Source organism: Pagrus major, chromosome 6, assembly GCF_040436345.1.
Source record: "Pagrus major chromosome 6, Pma_NU_1.0".
NCBI lineage: Eukaryota > Metazoa > Chordata > Actinopteri > Spariformes > Sparidae > Pagrus > Pagrus major.
The window spans coordinates 30,569,282-30,589,671 of NC_133220.1; the positions used below are offsets into that span (position 1 = coordinate 30,569,282).

Below are 20,390 nucleotides of genomic sequence, written 5' to 3' on the forward strand. Positions count from 1 at the left end.
TTTAAAAGGTGGATGTGGCGCCACACAGCAACTGGCCAAGATCATGGTTTTGAAAAAACTTGAAGTATGAAAGCAAAAATAAGCAATCTCCCTTCTCTTTTTGGAGCAACCACAATGTGGGATCCTGGCTCCACTTGTAACATGTACTCGATAGTAAGACATGAAGCCTAATGGAAATCTTCATCAGTTAACTGTGGAACTGTGTTGGTCTTGCTTAAAACACCTAAGCTGTGTTGGAAGAGCCTGGATAGCTCAGACGGTAGAGCATCAGACTTTTAATCTGAGGGTCCAGGGTTCAAGTCCCTGTTCAGGCGCAACAAGGATCCTTGCAATGGTTCCACCATTTAGCCTTTCACCAAGGCACGGCACACACCAATGCACTTGCAGACTGAACCTTCAGTCCAACTGCTGAACATTCATGAACCAACATTGAGATTAGTGCGTTTTCTTGAATTGTTGACCTTTTCTAATGAGGTCCATTAGAATTTAGGCTGAAACATGATTTCTGCAAGCCCTTAATCAGCCGACAATTGGCTCAGGCAATCCTGGACTTTGACTGACACTGGACAAACTCAAAGGCTTTAAGGTAGACTACCAAATGCAATATATTAAGACTTTCTTTTCAGGGCAATTTCAACATGTAATGGAGCGGTGAAAAGTGCACGTTTGTACTGTTGTCTTTGCCGAAATAGCTCAGCTGGGCGCGCTTTAGACTGAAGATCTAAAGGTCCTTGGTTCGATACTGGGTTTCGTCAAAGCCCACCTACTCTATGTCAAGCAACGACACGTTCTTGAGGGACTGTGAAAATGTCATGATAGAGCTTTCAAAGCCAACATGAAGGCCTCTCGCCCAGCAATGGAACAGCCATCTAGACGGGCTGGATGTTGCTCATTCTGGTCCACGGTTTTACAAATTGCCTTTTGCTGTGAGACTGCTGACTATTGAACTTGCCTAACCCTAACCTGCAAGAAAACACCAGGATAAAGTGAAGTTGCTGCTGTAAAATACACCTGTCTATTTAAAGAAGAGTTCAAAATGTAAATGACATGTCAGGGCATAAAACCAATGATCTGTTGATCTTCATAAATCCAAATGTGATTGTTTAACAAAGTCCCTAAAATGCCACTTTTTCCACACTCACATATTCACTTTATTGGATCTGGAATGATACTCCTGATGCTGTTTGCATGATTTATAGTTTTATTTTATTAGATGCATAAATATGGAATTGCATCGCAATAATTATCGTGTCTGTGGTTGAAAATACCAATACAATTACAGATAAAATTAATTGTACAAAAGCAAAAATATGAAGAGGTTAATACATTTTTAGAACGAGACAAGTTTATTTTTCTAACACAACACTAATAGAGCCTTCATCATCCCTGCTTTAACAAATACAACCAACCTGTTTGTAAATGCCTTAATTATTTTTTTAATTTGTAGACGAATGACAGTTGACAAGCATGTATGTGTTATTAAAACTATTAGAATAACTTACTCTACTTACACCAATTAATAGTTATGCCCTTGGACTTAAGGCTGCATGCCTTTTGCGGTAACAGCTGGCGAACAGCTATCAGGCATCAGTCATCCTCTCCTCTGATCTCCACCGTGTGTGTATATGTGTGTGCATGCGTGCGTGCGTGTGTGTGTCCAACCAGAAAGCCAATTTCGAGTGGCGTCCCCAGTCTGCAGCCAAGTCTCCACAGCCAAGGATCCACATTATCAGATGCAACTGTTGGCTGAAAATCCAGTATTGGAACAATAACAATAATTTAATTTTCTATCCTTGTCAGCCACCGATAGATTTTGCATCCTTTATTAATACGTGAGTGCATCAAAGTCTCAGAAAGCAAGCTGTTTGTGCAAACAGGGAGGTGTATAATGACACTGTAAGAAAATATCTTCATGAATATATGTATATAAAAATACAGGAGCAGGTTTACATTGTCAAGTTTTACAATTTCAGCTAAATGTTTAGTCACGCTAGCAGTTGTCCCACCACATTGCTCCAAACAGAAATATCGCAAAAGATATTGGATGGATTGCACAGCCATTATATTAAACTGACCGTGGTGACTTTTTCTGCGAATCCCAACGTGACATTTTTGGTTTTAAGTGAAATGTCTTGATAACCATTTAACGGATTGCTATTATATTTTGTACAGACATTTATTTCCCCCTCAGAATTAATTATAATTAGTGTGGTGAACCCTTGTGTGTTTGAATTCAAGTCAACTCTTACTGATCACTTACCAGAGACTCCAGTTCTCGCTCTTCTTTTCCCCCTCTCCTCTTTGTAATGCTGTTGGTGAAGTAAAGAACATTTCCTCTCCAGCTCCAGTCACCAGTCAACATTACAGTACATGAACACCTGACAGTATATTGCTGCTTCAGTCAAGTTGATAAACAGGAGTGAAGATAAATACACTCTTTAATCCCAAATGTTTTAATTGTGTGTCAACTTAAAACTAATGATGTTCCCACCAACCTCACTTGTACTTCATGTTTTTTTAGTATTGCACATTAAATTTGCCAAACATTAACATGTAAGAAATGTGAGCATGCTGTATTTGTACAACTTCAAAGAGCAGCTAGCATGGCTGTAAAATATTAGTTTATGTTTGATGTTGAATCCCCCACTCAGACGTTCTGTTGATCTGATCTGAACTTAACGTCTTGATGCTTTCTGCATACTTTATGGTTATGTTTTATTAATATGTGAGTCGCTGTCTGAATCAGCAAGCTGCTTGTGCAAAAAGAAGAGGTGCACCTAAGACAGTGTAGTATGATACTGTGAGATACTTGTTTCTTTTTTTTCCAGCTCCAAGGTTAACACTGTCATGAGGTGTTTGAAGCTAACATGGTAATCATGCCCAGTCTAGTTTTATAGGTGAGACATGTGACATGTGGTCATAAACACTCTATTGATGCCTATAACTGTGTCCTCCCAGGTCATCCTGAAAGACGTGGACTCGTTACTCTACGTAGACACCGATGTGCTCTTCCTGCGGCCCATGGACGACATCTGGAGTCTCCTCAAGTCCTTCAACAGCACCCAGCTGGCAGCGATGGCCCCGGAGCACGAGGTCCCAAAGATCGGCTGGTACAGCCGCTTTGCACGCCACCCTTTCTACGGAGTCACGGGGGTCAACTCCGGTGTCATGCTGATGAATCTCACGAGGATCCGCAGCACCATGTTCAAAGTAAGGTCAAAACAGAGTGGTATTTGCTTACACTCTGACCAGCGGAAAGCTAAAAGTGAGCTGCGATTTCCTCTTTGCATTCTGAAGGGTTTTTTCGATGAGCTGAAGTCACAGGCTGAGTGCTCTGAGTGGGCCGTGATTGAAGCTTTCTGATTACCACGCTAGCATCACAGACTTCTGCCCTCAGAACTCAATTTAGCAGCTCCCCAGCTCTCAATACTGCCAGCAGATTGCAATTGGAAGTGGGAATGTAAATGTGCTCCTCCTTTGATGATGTGTTTTTGGAAGAAGAAAAAAAAAGTGCCGCTCTTGAGCTGTTTGTGAGTGAATGTGGTTGTTGGTATTTCAGAACAGCATGATCCCCAGTGGCCTGTCGTGGGAGGATCTTCTCCATCCACTTTATCAGAAGTACAAGAACCACATCACCTGGGGGGACCAGGATCTGCTCAACATTATCTTCCACTACAACCCAGGTACATGTTTAACATGTCATCTATAATGATCGTAACACATATTGTTATCACACTGAAACAGTATGAAGCTTTAAAACGCTCTATCGAAGGCATAAGCAGAATATCAAACTGTTTATATAAATCCATTCTGAATTATTACTCGAGACGCTTTCAACACAGCCATTTCACACTATCAACACGTCCACATAAATTGTGTCTTATTGCACCGACAGTAAACCCGTCTACATTATGATTCTGGATCGGTAAACACACGAGGCTGTGGCTGTAGGCAACAGCAGACTCCAGCAGCAGACTGAGTTCCAGCTGCAGCAGCCAGATGTGGGCATTAAGCGCTCAGAGCCAGCGGTGGAGTTGGCATTGCAAATGTTTGCTCGGAAAACACAACCAATCAATTGTTTGTTTTACACGGTACAGCTTTGAGCTCTCTGCTATCTCCAGAGAAATGCTCCAGTTGGTCCATGAGCATTATTCTGACCTCTTATTGCTCGTTCTGAAATCAGGACACACTAATAAAAGATGATCGTGGTGCTTTCTGTTTAGATCAGGACATGATGAGTTTAAAAATGGAAATGTATGTTTTAGGACTGTAAAATCATATTTAAGGATGAATATGGTAAAGATTTTAACGGTCCTCCTACTCGTCCCAGTACTGCTTACCGATAAGTTACTTTACCGCTACTCTTATCAGTTCTTTTTGTTTTTTTTAAAGAGAAAAAAACAAACAGATTAAGAACAGAATTTTTTTTTTTTTAAGTTTACATTACGTGATAATTGAAATGTAAAATAAATATCCTAGGAGAGAGAGAGATTTATCTGTTCCCTCCACAAATATTCTCTTCTGGATTGATATTAACAGAAAATGCATCACAGACGAATGACTCAATTTATCCAGAAACGTTGGAGCTTATCATTACTGCTGTCTTTAATAATGTAGCCCTGGGGCCCGTTTATTATGATTGCAATATGATTCACGATTAGTGGGAATGACCACTTTGGCATCCCAATTTTCATTTTTGCTGAAAAAAATATTAAAATCATAATGAAGTGACCTTCACCGGGGAGTTGTATTATTAGATATACAGCTGTATATAACAGGTTCAAATGAACAAATATATAAACCTCTGTCCTTCTTTGTGTATTTGATGTTCACACATACAGCATGCACACATCTCCACCTTGCAGCTGTATTGTAATAAGCATAAGCCATTGAGCTGCCGTACTGCAGCAGTTGGAAGTTGATTGCTTTGCTCAAGCGATGCCTCGCAGTGTAAACAATTTAGTGTGTTCTCAGGCGTCTTTGCCTTCTTTTAGGTGCAAATAAATACATAGATGGGCAGAAAGAACCAGTCAGAACTGGCAGGCTGTAAAGAAGAGGATGATGACATTTTCCTCACTCTGTTGCCAACCAGTCCGGCTTTCATCCTTTTCTTCTTTCTTCTTCATATTGTGTGTGTGGTTTCTGTGTGGGACACAAGCCATCTGGAACTTAACTGGGCTGTGTGGCAAAAAAATGCCTCTGTCACCACAGCCGGAAATATGTTTTTCACCTCTCATCTGTAGCTATGAAAATAAAAGACTTTTGGTTTGTTACATTTTGAACCGTAAGGTGCAATATACTGTATGAGAAAGACTAAAACACACGAACCTTTGAACCAACAGACCTGAAAAGCTCTTAAAGCATATATATGCTGGCTGAGGCGCTTTCATGAGATTGAATGGGGCTCTACCCTGGAACACTGTTTCCATTTCCATATATCCACTGTGGGACAACATATCCTCCTACTGCTGCTTGTTTGATGTCTACATTTTCCACTGTTTCATAATGCAAATTCAGTTTGCGCTTCAAAAACACTTCCTCCAGGCATATAAACAACCGGCTGTGGTTCAGTGGAGATGGTGGTCACATTAAATGTCCCAACAAGTTGTTGCCTTTTCTTTTTGAAGTTCCTAAAGTGTCCAACAAGAAATCCGGTGAGGCTGCTTTCTGGTTTTGTGGCCCTAAATTGTGGCCCCTTGGATCTTTGAACAGCAGAGTCACACTTTTCATTTGTTTTTTACACTAGGTTCAACTTCAACTGGTGCCATTGTTAGTGTTTTATTATATTGTGTTTTTTTTTTATTGTTATTGTTATATTCATCTGATCATGTTCTTTGGCTCTTTCTTCTTTTTCTTGGCATCCTTGGCAATCAAACTTGCAACCTACCAGTCACAAAGTTTCCCTTTAAACATTCATATGTACTGTCCGTACTGTGTCTTAGCATTGTATTTCCATGGTGTAACGTACTGTATAGCACTGATGTGTGTTGTGTTTTTTCCCCAGAGTGTCTCTTCATCTTTCCCTGCCAGTGGAACTACAGGCCGGATCACTGCATGTACGGCAGTAACTGTAAAGGGGCTGAAGAGGAGGGCGTGTCCATCCTCCACGGCAACCGCGGAGTGTACCATGACGACAAGCAGCCGGCGTTCAAAGTAGTTTATGATGCAGTACGTGATGTAGGTATCCCCGTAACATGTTTAAGCTTTACTGACACAAAAAATGTTACTTACTGTGCCCACAATTTAATAATACCTAATTAGCTTCGACAGGAAGCAGCAGAAATGTTTTCATTCACGTGTATTTACAACACAATTTGTGTTTTATTGATCAGAAATGATGACAGGAACAAACAGTTCAGTCAGATTAGAGATAAAAGACAGTTTAGATTTAAACAGGATTTCACAGCAGACATATTGCCGTGTTGCAGCAGAGAAACACAGGTGTAATAATCACATTAACGATGACTGCGTTCGTTCAGGCGTGTCAGGCTCCAGATCTGCTGCTTTTATACATCGTTAATGTCATCAGCAACACCTGTGCCTGGCAGAACAAAGCACCTGCTGTAAACGAGGTTACAGAGGCTGTTCACTGTATAAGAGAAGTAACACGATGAATGGTGTTATGATATATATATATATATATATATATATATATATATATATATACATATACATATATATATATATATATATATATATATAACACATAATTATTGGAGTAATAAGCCCAGTAAATATGGCTTTGAAGGCCAAATTATGTACATTAGTAATGGCTTATTTTCCTTCTCAGCTCAAACTCATGTATACCATCTGTTTATGGGCAGTGTGAACATACATGAATTACAGTGGAGCAAACACACTCACATTTTGGTAAATAGACTTGTGTATTATTTAACCAGAGTCTGTATAAAAATCTAAATTTCATTAGACTGATATCAATCCATTCATCTGATTCGAGGTGATGCTAAGATGCCTATTTGCAAAATGTTGGACTGTTCCTTTAAAGGGTAACAAAATTTAACACATTTAAGTGTGTAATGTGAAAAAAGTATTATAAAGCCTTTTGTGGCTCCAGAGGAAACTGCATGTAGCCTGATGAATCGCATCCAGTGATGTCACTGAGTCACTTAGTTGCATTGTGGGTGATGTAGGCACCAGGTTTCGATCAGCAGTCCACTGGTCCAGCACGGCACTCCAGAACCAGAGATATTGCCTTGTGAATTTTACACATTCTTCTTCCTTTTTTTTTAAACCTGTCGACTACATTACCCACAATGCAATTTAGCCACTAAGTGACATCACTGGAGGCAATTTATCAGATTACATGCAGATTCCTCTGGAGCCACGAAAGGTATTATACGGCTTTTTTCACACATGCATTAGTGCTCCCCGAGATCTGTAAACACACTTTAATGTGTAAAGTGTGTGTACTTACCCTTTAATGACTTTGGCTCAGTAAAAGAGCAGCTTTGTGTATTTCTCCCTGTGATGCAGATTCACGCTCGCTTGCATTAAACAATCTGGGTCAGTTTTTAAATTTAGGATTTGTTTTCTCCGGCAGCAGAGTCAGTCCCCCTCTGCTCCGCTGAGATAAGCCTCTTAAAGACGAGCCGGGTCGTAATTTATGATTAATACAGAGCAGCACCACCTCGCCCCACCCCTGCCGACACAATTTGTAAATACCATTTAGTCTGTGTGATACGTTCCATTAAAAAACGATCAAGCTGAAGTAGCTGTGTGCTCAGAACTGACACAGGACGACGTCTCTGTTTCTGCAGTTTCCCTTCGAGGACAACATGTTCCAGTCGCTGTTCTACCCCATCCAGTCCAAGTTCCTGGACACGGTCAACACCCTGTGTGGGCGGATTCCTCAGGTCTTCCTCAAGCAGATAGAAAAGACCATGAGGAAGGTGTTCGAGGACAAAGTGGTCCGACACGTCAAAAAGCACAAATAAACCGACGGAGAAAAAGACTCCGTTTTCCCTGACAACACAGAGGACCATCTCGCTGTGGATTATGTCACACCAGCCTCTCCTGGATCCAACTGTCGGCTCTGCTCTCGCAGCACATAACACTTCCTTGAATGGTCTTAGGACCATGATAATCCTCCTCTAGTGACGGGGCGGGTAATAGGCCTATGTATACAGAGAAGCATACAGTGCTGGTCAGTGATGCCGTAGAATAGGTTTTTGCCTTATTGCCATCTTAAGCCTGTCACGTCCCGGTCATGTGCGGTGATGAAAGCTGCGGTGCAGAAGAAAAGACTGCATGAAGTATTATTATTATTATGTTTTAATCAAGAATCATGAAAGTAACGAAGGCGTCTCTCAAATCCGTCTTTAGTTTTCCTCACAAACATGGTGAACTCGAGCCAACTTTGGACTCTGGGAAGCTTTTACTACTTCAGGTAGTAGAACATAAACCGCTCCTCTAAAATCACGTGAATGTTTTACCAGCAGATAACTTGAAAAGTGAAGAGATGCCGGTCGTTGGTCCGTCTGCCGCTGCCAAACGCCACTGACAGTATTCAACACAGCACAAAAGAGGAAACACGGACTGTAACGTCACATGCCGAATGTTAAAATGCACTTTGAGAAGGATGTTAGGGGCTGGATGGTCCACATTAGATGCTACACTGACCAAGTCAATCAAAACCAAAAGTGCTAGCGTTAAAGATAGCCACATACCACAGCTGATTATGTGCCATATAAATATTCATGTCTGCCATGTTTACTGTTACAGGAAAGTGAGTGATGTAGATGTGTGTGTGCGTGTGCGAGGCGGTGTCTTAGTTTGTAATGTGATGTGAGGTCGGCTGTGAACGCACGAGTCACATGTTTGAGCAGCGTTACTTTCAATGTGCTGTAATGGTCTAAATATATCATTCAACTGGAAACTGAACGTGGCCGTACAGTCAACATGTGTTTCTGAATAAATCAATGCAATCTGCCCAGTCTCATTTCATGTGTTATGCTGAATGTGTTTCACCAGTGGCTTTTTAAAGTCTTTGTTGTTTTCAGACATTTTCCTGTTTGAGGAAGAAGAAAGTTTAATGTTTGAGGATACAGATAAGTGCCTGGGAGAGCCCCAACTCTGCTCCATAAGGGTTTCAAACTAATTTAGTCCTTTAAACCCAGTTTCAGTTGTTGAATCCGTGTCAGGGGCCTGGGGAACGGCAGATTAGCAAACACCAAAATAACACAGTATACTGAGAGCACGGGGGGATATTGTCACGCTGTTATTAGCTGCTGTTCGCTGCTCTGCAAGGACAAACATTTGCTCACTTGCACATTCATTTTCAGCTTGTTTTGTCTAATAAGTACATGTTTGTAGAGCGTTGTCACACATTCTCTGATCCCAGCTTCTCAACTGTGAACATGTTCTGGTTTCTTTACTCCTCTGTGACAATAAACTGAACATCTTTTGACATTCGGGGACGTCACACCATCAGGACCGCCCGACAGTTCTGCCCCTGCCGAAGACAAGACGGCCTCCACAGGCTCACCCAGCATATTTGAACGGTCAGCGGGGGCCCTTCTGGGCCCCGGACAGCTGACAGCTGTGTCCCCCCCTGTTGGTGGCCCTGACCACTTTAATTGATTAACTGAGAAAATAACAGACAGATTAATCGACAGTGAAAATAGTCATTAATTGCAGCCCTACACAACAATATGACACATGACTGATGACTTTCCAACCTGCTTTACAGAAGCTGTGGGCCCTGGGGTGAGTGGGCAGGTGAAGGTGCACACAGAAGGTTACATATGTAACATCCCTGTATCTACAGATCACACACTCACACACTGATACATAACAGAACTAGATATTTTATATTTCATCACACGGTTTAATTGATGCATCGTGGTGCTGTTGATGATTGTACAGATGAACACTGTGCTCTCTCTGGTGGGGACTGACTCCGTGCAGCGCTGTCGCTCTTCCCGGCGCAGCGCTGTCTGTTGCTGAGCAGGCAGTGACCTCACGGCGCCATATTAAAATGCTCCCTCCTCTTTGCCTGTGAGATCGTAGCTTAGCAGCAGCAGCTAGCCGCCAGTCTGCTTTTTTACATCCACAAGGCTGACAGAGGGCAACGACGTGATGGAAATTGACTCGCTGCAAGAGGCGCTCAGAGGTCACTTCAGTTTGTTTCGATAGTTTATGTGTTAATTAAGACCACGTGCTATTCGTGCGCTTCCGTAACCGCTGTATTATAAAAAAATAAACGGATTGCAGCTCACAAGCTAATGTCGCTAGCTAGCTAGCGGCTACTCCGAACTAGCTAACGCTAACATTACAAGCGTTTTCACGGAAATGGTTAGCTGTGTGTCCAATTCATTAGCCAGGCAAGAAAGCTAACTAAAACACGGTGCTCTTTTCGTCCGTATTTTCGAACTTACATCTATTGTACCTCAGTATTTGTCAACTTGCTGACAGATATTTTTGGCTGAGATTAAGTAACTGGCCGGTGTCACCGGCTACTGGTAGACGACTGTGTGCCGGCTACGCTCTTGCGGCTAACTTAACATGCTAACCAGTGCGCTAAACTTTAGCTAGTTACACCTAGCAAGCGACCTAGCTAGATAGATAGCATCCGATAGCCCGCTAACGCTACGTTATGTAAATAGCTAACGTTAATTAGACAAAAGTGTCGGCAGAGACCTGCTAACAAGCCTCATTTAGTTGGCTAAAGTAGGTTGTCACTGCAGGTAGCGAAATCACACCTGCTCTGTAACAGTTAGCTCATCAAAACTGTAGGTTAAGTTGGGTTGAATCAAAGCCTGTTCATCTGAGCAGGCTAGTACATAACGTACTGTCACTGTATGTTTGTTCACCCCGTGGTTGATTTTGTCTCCACAGATTTCGACAAGAAAGCAAAAAAGGAGTCATGTCCTCTGCTGGAACAGTTTCTATGTCATATTGCCAAGACTGGAGAGACCATGTAAGTGAACATCGCGGGCCTGATAAATTCCCCTTACAGCTCATACAAAGACACACTTTGTTGTGTCTGTAATGGTGTTTCTAAACAGACTGTAATTGTATCCAAACCGTTTGTACATGAGCAGTGAATAAATCATTGTATGCAGACTTTAGAGTATTTTTTCTGGGCTTGTTGTGCAACTGTCATGTAAGTGTAAGTGTATTTTCCTCTGAAACCAAAGCTTGTGCAACATCCACTCATCGTATGTTTGAGTAATTTAGCCAGTTTTTCCTGTATTTTAATGCGTTACGTTAAAACAGTTATTCTTCCTGTCATTTTTCCTCCAGGGTTCAATGGTCTCAATTTAAGAACTACTTCCTGTTTAAATTGGAGAAGGTGATGGATGACTTCAGAGCCTCGGCGCCCGAACAGAGAGGTCCTGCGAATCCCAACGTGGAGTCGATTCCATTTGAAGACATGAAGGAGAGAATCCTGAAGATTGTGAAGGGGTACAATGGGTAGGTGCTGATGTAGTACATTTCTCTGTGATGCCACTTTTACACCGTAACTGGCTTGTGCATGCAGCTTTTTTAATCACTGGTAAACCCGCTAATAATCTGCAATTATCCTCTTCACTGTGTAGTGCACTATATTTACCCCATTTTGTCTGAGTGTCAGAATATGATGTTTAATTTATGCCCTACATAGTGCCCTCAGGATTCCCTCAATGGATCCACTAACAATCCATTAATGGAGTGCATCACATGTTAGTGTCACAAATCTCAATTACTTAAGATCACTGTAAGCTATTGTGCTGAGTGTCTATTGAATAGGTAAGTAGGATTGGACTTTTAGGACACTTAATAATAGAGGTCTTCATGCGTCCCAAATTTTGGGCTTTGTCAAAACAGATTGTGGAACCTGGATATGATGCACATAGATTGAATGTAGACTAAATATACCCGATCCTGACAACAGTCAGACACGGTTTGTAATGAAGGCGACCAAAAATGTGCTAATATAGTACACTTCTCTGTGATAGCACTTTTACAACGAAACATTTGTGTGTATATGCATCTTTTTTTTAATCCTGGGCAAACCCGCTAATAATCTGCAGTTAACTCCTTTCACATTGCCAGTGGACGAGTGTGCCTTTCCGTTTTCCTTCCCCCTGTATGTCCCATTCGTCATCACTGAAGCGCCGTAAAAACAGGGCACAGTCGAGAGCAGCAGATCGTAAACCTTATCAGAGTACATCCAGAAGACATTAAGCTTGCTTTGAAACGTCGTGATAATATTCTGAATTACACGTTGTTTTTTCTAGAGCTGATAATGGAAGTTGCTAAGGAGTGAGACAGCTAGCTTCTTGCTGATCTCTGATGAGAGTTGCACACGTGCAGTACCGATCATGCGGCCACATACAATGCTTACTTTTTAAAAATATCTTTAACTTCAGTCTGTCTTTCAAATTCAGTGCAGACTGAACTATGTTCAGCGCTGCTTGACAGAGACGGCTGGAAAGATATTAGCTGGACGTGATAAATACCCGTGACTACTGCAGGGTCAGTTGACCCGGGAGTGAATCCTGATTGTACACATTCACATTGCATACAAAAGCCAGATGTTGGCGAGTGTAGGTGGGTTTTTTGGCAGCATGAAAGTGGTATGACATTGATAGTGACAGGCTGAGTAGATGCAACGAGAAGCCAGATTGAGCAAATCATTTTCCCCATGATCAGCTCACGCCATTGATAGGTGAAGTCTAGCTACCTCTGTTTGTTACACAGATGTTTGTAGTCTATGTTAGGGCTGGGCGATTAATTGAATTTCAATTTCGATTTCGATTTTGGCTTCCCTCGATCATGAAAACAAGATAATCGTAATAAAACGATCATTCTGCCGCACGCCGTGTCTTGTGTGGTAAATGCAGCGAACCCTTCCATCTCCACCTGTGCACTCCGCTCCGCCCCGCCCCCGCCTGAACAGTTTCGCTTTCAGCCACGCCGGTGCGTGTTTGGAAAAAATGTGTAGAAGAAGACGGTAGAAGATGGCAGAAAGGAGCCTCTGGTCGGGAAGAAAGATAAAGCGAATTCTGTGGTGTGGAAACACTTCGGTTTCGAGGAGTCTGACTCGGAACAAACGAAGATATTGTGCAAGATAGGCACATCCACCCGGCTCCCGCAGGCATGAAGAAATAACGGATGCCGTCACATACATGATGCCAAAGACATGAGCCCTATCAACACCGTTAGCGAGCCGGGGTTCAATTAACTGATTAACACATTGAACAAGCGGTAGTATGTGTTACCATCACGTCACCATTTCAGCAGAATTGCGCTGCCTGCCCTTTATGACGAATGTCGCGGAAAAGTTGCAAGAGAAGTGTCAACAGCATTATATTTTGCCACCACAACGGACCTATGGTTTTTTATTTTTACATTACATATTATTTAATTCATTTTATTAAAATATTTTTCTTATTTATTTGCATTTTTCAGTTCAAACTTATCGTGTTAAAAGAAATACCAGAGTTAAAAGTTCAATAAATGCTTGTTCTCAAATCAATGAATAATCGTCTTTAATAATCGTGATTACAATATCAATCAAAATAATCGTGATTATGATTTTTGCCATAATCGAGCAGCCCTAGTCTATGTAGTTTAAAAAGAAAAAGTTCCTTATGTGTTAGGACTGTGAGATGCTGTAGTGATGCTGATTTGATCATTTTTACACAGTAGTACCACATCTTGAAGCTATTCGTTGTGTCCCAAATTGTGTGGCAGAGTCATTGTGTTGAATACATACATACGGTGGAGTAATGTACTTTTTTCTGTGTGTCAGAAAGAGCAGGGATGTCTCTGAAATGATCCTCTTCACTATGTAGTGCAGTGAGTGTCAGAATATGATGTTTAATTTATGCCCTACATAGTGCCCTCAGGATTCCCTCAATGGATCCACTAACAATCCATTAATGCAGTGCGTCACATGTTAGTGTCACAAATCTCAATTACTTAAGATCACTGTAAGCTATTGTGCTGAGTGTCTATTGAATAGGTAAGTAGGATTGGACTTTTAGGACACTTAATAATAGAGGTCTTCACGTGTCCCAAATTTTGGGCTTTGTCAAAACAGTTTGTGGAACCTGGATATGATGCACATAGATTGAATGTAGACTAAATATACCCGCTCCAAAAAAGGACCTGACAACAGTCAGACACGGTTCAAAATGAAGGCGACAAAAAAATGTGGGCAATTCAAACAGACCAGAATGGAAAGAGAACACCAACACTAACAGCAGCAGCACGGTGTGTCAGTAATTATGAGCAATGAAGAGCTCGCCCAAAGTGAGGAGTGTTGCTTTTCTTTTTTCAATGTTGTTGGTTGGACAGAACGAGACATATGAAGATGCCGTTTTGGGCTCTGGGAGTTTGGGTAATATGTTAAATATACGTTTATATTAAAAATATTCTCCCTTTCTAGTGATGTTGATGCACAAGTTGGCTGCTACTGTGATTTCTCCCCCAAGCACCCTGAGTACTTACCAAATCCACCAAATAAAAGGATGAATCAAAATGTCTAGGGGAAAAAGACCCAAATGACACATTTTCTATTTGGTGGATATTGAATCATTTGTTTTTTTTTTGTCTTTCTCAATTGTAGAATTCCGTTTACGATCCAGCGCTTGTGTGAGCTGCTCACAGAACCCAAGAGGAACTACACAGGAACAGATAAGTTTCTCCGGGGGGTGGAGAAGGTACGTCCTCAGCAGTTTGACTGTTTCCCATCAATTTTTAATCTGCTGACTCCTGCATTTACTCATTGGGGAATTTTTGTTTCCTTGTAGAATGTAATGGTGGTCAGCTGTGTCCACCCGACCTCAGAGTAAGTGTCATTTTTATTAGAATAACTAGATATTAAGTTAATATGAAGTTAACTGTATTAAGAGATTTGTTTTTCTGAACTTGCTTGTGCAGGAAAAATGGATGCAGCGCCGTCAACAGAATGAATGGAGTGATGCTTCCTGGGAACACATCTGCTTTTACAGAGAGGTTGATTTTTGGGACAGATGAAGTCCTTTTATCCTGAATTCACATAAGTTATATTAAACCAGCTCATAATGTTCATTGTTATAATACATTCTGTTGTCCATTCCTTTTCTTTTCGTGGCTTTTTATCAGGAAAGTGAACGGTCCTGGAACTCCTCGACCGCTGAACCGACCGAAGGTGTCTCTGGCCAACTCACTAGCAGCTAACGGCCTGCCCGACAGCACAGACAACAAAGACCTCAACACAGAGCAGGAAGACGACGACAAAGACTCAAGGTATGTCAGAAGCTATAACACACCAGAAACTCTGTTCTCCGTGTTGAACGTGGACTCGCTGGAAACTTTCATCTTTATCCCCCGTTTCTTCTTTGTTTGTCAGCGAGGTGTCGGCGTCGGGAGGTTCCCTGGGGAGCTCGCTTAAGAACAAACACCCAGACGCAGAAGAGGACATGGAAGCCGAGCAGCAGGAGGTGAAGAGACTTAAGTTCAGCAAGGACGAGGAGGAGGACGAAGATGAGGAGGATGACGAGGAAGAGCAGGAGGTGGACACACTGAGGCCTTCGCATGCCACCTGCCTCTCAAAAGAGGCAGAAGCCATGGTCCAGGAGGAAGAGGAAGAGGAGAAGGTCGAGTACAGCAAGGAGAATGAAGCCTCCAGCAGTGCTGCTGCCACTGAAGACCAAGGTAGAGTTTATTTGTGGAAATGTATTTTAGGCTGTTCAGGCTACACATGGAAAAGAGTTAGGTAGGGCAGATAATATAAACAGGCTTTAATGTCTGCGTACTGAACTCAGTCACCTGTTTATTAGGTGCACCGAGCTACAGCTAATGGAGCTGATGTAACCTTCCTGCAGCAGTTTTCCCTCAACGTTGTGGTCCATTTGGAGGTTTCAGTTGGTGTTGCAGTTTAATTGTATTGCTTCACAGTATTGCTATTATTTAGCCCACCATGTTTGTGTTATAGCCTAAATAACAGACACCTCGCTGTAACTTAATACAGTTCAACAGCAAAACAAACTGCAGCCTCCTGAATGACCATAAAGTTGAATCACTACTCCTCAAAAACAGTTCTAGCACAAATTAAACAGTATTACCTTCATGAAGTCAGGATTTATTGCAGGCCTAACAATAAACTCGTGGTGAAAATATGAGATTGGTATGTCAGTGATGTCCAACATTTCATCTGAAAATCAGATCCGCGTAATTAGATTTTTCAGTGGCTCAGACGCTCTCTAATTATTTTTCCAAGTTTGTAAACATGCATCAAAACAAGGGCGAACCACTGAAGGGACCGGAGCTTCAGCAGCAGTACTTCAGCTTGTTTGCTTGTTTACCAGCTGGGCTGAAAAAATGTTTATTATATTGAAATGATCATTGTCTTTTTCTGCACTTGGATAAGTATATTAGTCTTAACATTTTTCCAGAAAGCTGGATAATTCTCACTACTTTAGTCTGAATCAGTCGACAAGTTGTGACTTTATAACTCTGTCAGACTGTTATATGGCGATGTTCCACATGGACAAAATTCCTGGCTAAGATTTGGCTGTCGCCTAAAATTTCACACACTCCGCTGCAGTTTAGGACGGACTCATTCCAGCCAGTGTTTTAACATACATATGTATGTATGCTTAAGTTCACAGAGAATTGTCTCTCTGTCAAAACAAGCAGAGAAAACTCAGCTGTGACTGGTTTTCTCTCCTATTGGGAGAAAATGTTGAAAATAAAAATCAGTTCATCAGCCCTAAAGTATTACTCATGGCATCTGTGTCAGGTGGACATATGGATGGTTGATGGCAAGCGCTTTATTTGCATTCACACTGATACGGTTGATCAGTTGTGGGTGTGAACCAGGTTGTGTAAAAATGAAGGTCAGCCAGCCAGATTGAGAAAACTATCATGTGAGAGCATGATTACTCATGATTCTGTAGTATCCTTGTGATATTCTCGATTTTAAATACTGCACTGTCATGTAAATTTAATCCAGCTTCTCTGCAATAATAAAAGGAAACATTGAATCCATTTTATAAACTTGCGTGAGCGGATGTGACAAGTTCTGTTGAATGACAAATTAAGTAGTGTGTGAAGGCAAGCAAACCAATCATTCATCTGTCTGAAACTGAAAGATTTGGGTCATCTTGTAGTCTGAAGAGGGTTCTGATACTCTGCTGCATGTGTTAAAACCCCTGTTTCTACTTGTTCACCACAGAACCAACGAGCAGCACCCAGACCGAGGAGTGCGCAGGCTCAGGTCAGGAGGTCGAGCAGGCAGAGAGGGAGGTGCCATGTGGCTCCCAGGAGGAGGGCAGTGACATGGATCAAACAGAGCAGCAGGCACCCGCAGGCGTCCTGGAGAGCCCCGAGACCAGCAGGGACAGTGAGGAGAGCAACAGTGACCCAGTCAGCAGCAGCAGTAGCAGCAGTGGTAGCAGCTGTAGCATAGAGGAGAGTGCAGAAGCAGCCAGAGAAGACGTAGCTCTCACTCCCTCCAGCAGTACGACTGAAGCTCCTACAGAGGGCGCCATGGATAGTGCCACCTTGAACACTGGGACCACTGAGGAGCCCATGGAGCAGGACTAGACTGAAGGCCCCCTTGCAGCCATGTGTGACCATAAACCAGCTTGTCCTTGAATCCAGCTTGACTGTCACTGGGAATGAGGATAACTGCACCTCGTACACAAGACGAACGCCTCGTCCCGCTTTTGGACACTCCTCCAAAATGGCTACCTGGCATTGATGTGGGCATACAAATAAATTTTCATTTGAATTTTTTTTTTTTTCTTTTTAACTGGAATATTTTATTGCTCTTGTTATCCTCTGTTTTTAAGTTTCCCTTCAAAGGGGTTGGTTTCAGCTGCCTTGAGATTCCAGGCTGGATTTCTTCTCTCTTTTTTTGTAGGCAACGGGGTTGTTCGGATGCTGGGGTGGTCTGGGTCTTTTCTTACGCCACTCACTCCAACCATTGGATGTTGTGACAAGATTGGTAGTCTACGTTTTGTACCCTTTAAGCCCAGTGTACCACACTACCAGGGTCAGAACAGAGCCATACCAGCCCCTCATTATTTATGAAATGATATGAGCTGCCGCCACCATTTCTGTACCTGACTGAAGCTCATGTAAAAATGTTCTTTGGTCCGGCAATCAGACGTAACACCCCACCACCACCACCACCACCATGTTGTTACTCCACCAAGCTCTACCTGGCTGTTGAGAACATGCATCGTTTTAAAATTGATTTCGCCGTCTTCTTGAGATGGGAGGCGATTTTCTTTCCATTGTGTCCTTACATTATTTTAACCATATTTTTTTGCAATGATACACTACCAATCCTACTGAACAATACTATGACATGCTACCTTGTAGAGGAGTCTTCTGTAAAATGATATATTTTGGATGCATAAAAAAAACACCATAATTTATATGATCATTTCAATTCAATGAGTTATTTTGGAGTATGTTTTTGTTTCGTCTGCCAGTTGTAGTTTCCAAAACCAGCTGTAAGTACAAAGATGACTTCCGCTTTCTTTGTATCGTGATGTCACCATGTTGTCTCACCGACCGATATCCAGAGCAGTTTCTGGTTCCAGTTCTACACCTGTTTCTGCAGCTGTACTTTTTGATATTTAGAATTTTAAATTTCTGTAAAGTAGATTTTTGTAGATTGTAATACAGTATGTGTTCACTGCCTTTGTGAAACCATATATTATTGTATAATTTCTGTGTATACTCTGAATGCATTTGCTTTCAGTGCGGTATTCAGAAACAGCAATAAATGTTAACATTTTTATGTGTGGTGGTCTTGACTACTTTCACACAGCAGCACCTCATTCTGTTCACGTATTCCTTGTTAGAGCAGGAAACACAGCTGTAATTAATAACTTGTAATTATGGCTTTATTCCATCTCGCGTTTGACGGTCCCATTACAGTTTATGCTGCCTTGAAACTGATATTAACACAATAGATCTGTTAATGTCTTTGTGTGTGTGTGAATGAGAACAATATGCAGACAGGTTTCAGAGAAAAATGTGTCAGAATTACTCATTAAGCAAGTAGCAAATTGCATTCCAGAAGAAAAGGTGAACATTTAGGAAGATATTTAAAAACATTTTGATGGCGATGAAAGAATTTTGCATACAGACTGAAGTTGATCTCATATTCAAGAGTGCCATCATCTGGATTATCATACTAACGGACCAAAACTATATGGTTAAGAGTAGACGGAGTTAAAAAATAGCCAAGATATTGTATCAATACTGTATTCAAGACAGTTAACAGGATAAATGTTGTGTAGATGTTTAATTTCTTTAGTTACACCTGTGCTTTTCCTGATATAAGTCAAAATGCCCCAGCCTTTATACCACAACACAAACCTCTGCTGTGTACCAGTTCTGTACTGCATACTAATTGTTTACGTACGTACCAGTGTGCTTATTGCATTCACAAGAAATGCAGTAAGTGTTTAACAGACTGCAGCTTCAGAACACTCCTGCCAATTAACAAATCTCAGAAGAAAAAGCAAAGTGTTTTTAGAAAAATGCAACACCTACTTTGTGTTTTCCAAGAGTTTTGTCAAGCTGTCAGTATGTTAATGTAGTCTGGAATTGTGACAGTGAAAATACTGTGTACTTGTTAATTGCAGCCTGAGTGCATGTTGGTCTCTGATTAGTCGGCTCTACGGTGTCTGGGTCCTGAGCAACAGGAACATTTTAACACATTTTGGCATGTCATAGCTGGAATAGCAAAGGTGTACCGAATAACAGTAGGTGACAATAACCAAATAATGAAATGAAGTCAATATGAACGTTTACACCTGTGGTTGACAAGTCATTGTGCCATATTAATCCTCATGCACTTCTATTAGTTTTGGTGTCAGTAAGCACATTATTTCCCCTGGTAGGAACACAGCCACGTGAAAAGGTCATGTGCAGTGAAATGTTGTGTAACACAGGCATTAATTATATATATTTAAAAAGAAAAACATCATCTGTGGGTAGGATTTAGTCTCTGACCAATTATAGAACCCATCAGCACCACTGTTGTCCTACATGTCACATATCGGAGGGCAAAAGAAGCCTGATTTGAAAATGATGACTGGCCTGTTTGACTAAGTAGATTTTCAGGATACAGTGAAACAACACAACATGTGTCCGGCAAACTTCTTCTGTAGAAGCTCACCATCTGTCCTGGGCCTTCGATTATCATCAGAATATACAGGCGAGCGAACCTTTGCCTGTTAGATAAAGACGGCTTTTCATGTCAATTTGTTCAGCAAAGCTCTGAGATGTGTTCCCGTGGGGTCATTTCACAATATGGTCCATCTCTGCCGTCTTTTCACTGCTGAAATTTGCCCGGGCTCCCCGAGGAAATAAAGCTGCATTCATCCATGCGGCACTGTTTAAACGGCGGGGCTTTTAAGGCTGGTCTCCAG

The 20,390-nt window shown here is 41.7% G+C and overlaps 2 protein-coding genes and 1 non-coding gene across 5 annotated transcripts in view; all 3 read left to right on the forward strand.

Annotated features, from left to right (window-relative positions):
- gxylt2 (glucoside xylosyltransferase 2) overlaps positions 1-8,949 on the forward strand; it is a 42,540-nt gene extending 33,591 nt beyond the window's left edge. For 2 of the 3 annotated variants that reach the window (XM_073467755.1, XM_073467754.1), the window contains exons 4-7: positions 2,959-3,210; positions 3,560-3,683; positions 6,005-6,177; positions 7,779-8,023. In XM_073467755.1, the coding sequence (XP_073323856.1) occupies positions 2,959-3,210; positions 3,560-3,683; positions 6,005-6,177; positions 7,779-7,955 (726 nt within the window). In that variant the 3' untranslated portion in view covers positions 7,956-8,023. Of the gene's footprint in view, positions 1-2,958; positions 3,211-3,559; positions 3,684-6,004; positions 6,178-7,778 lie in introns of all 3 variants that reach the window. The other variant, XM_073467753.1, reaches the window with a different exon arrangement.
- On the forward strand, positions 242-314 carry trnak-uuu (transfer RNA lysine (anticodon UUU)). The gene has a single exon. It is a non-coding gene; the product is annotated as a tRNA-Lys (tRNA).
- Positions 8,950-10,024: 1,075 nt separating the features above from the next.
- Positions 10,025-18,748, forward strand: ppp4r2b (protein phosphatase 4, regulatory subunit 2b). Its single transcript, XM_073467756.1, has 9 exons — positions 10,025-10,132; positions 10,858-10,939; positions 11,266-11,436; positions 14,579-14,672; positions 14,763-14,800; positions 14,893-14,967; positions 15,097-15,240; positions 15,344-15,648; positions 17,171-18,748. Exons 1-9 carry the CDS (start codon positions 10,099-10,101, stop codon positions 17,539-17,541), a joined length of 1,314 nt encoding a protein of 437 aa, XP_073323857.1. The 5' UTR covers positions 10,025-10,098; the 3' UTR covers positions 17,542-18,748.
- Positions 18,749-20,390: the final 1,642 nt, after the last annotated feature.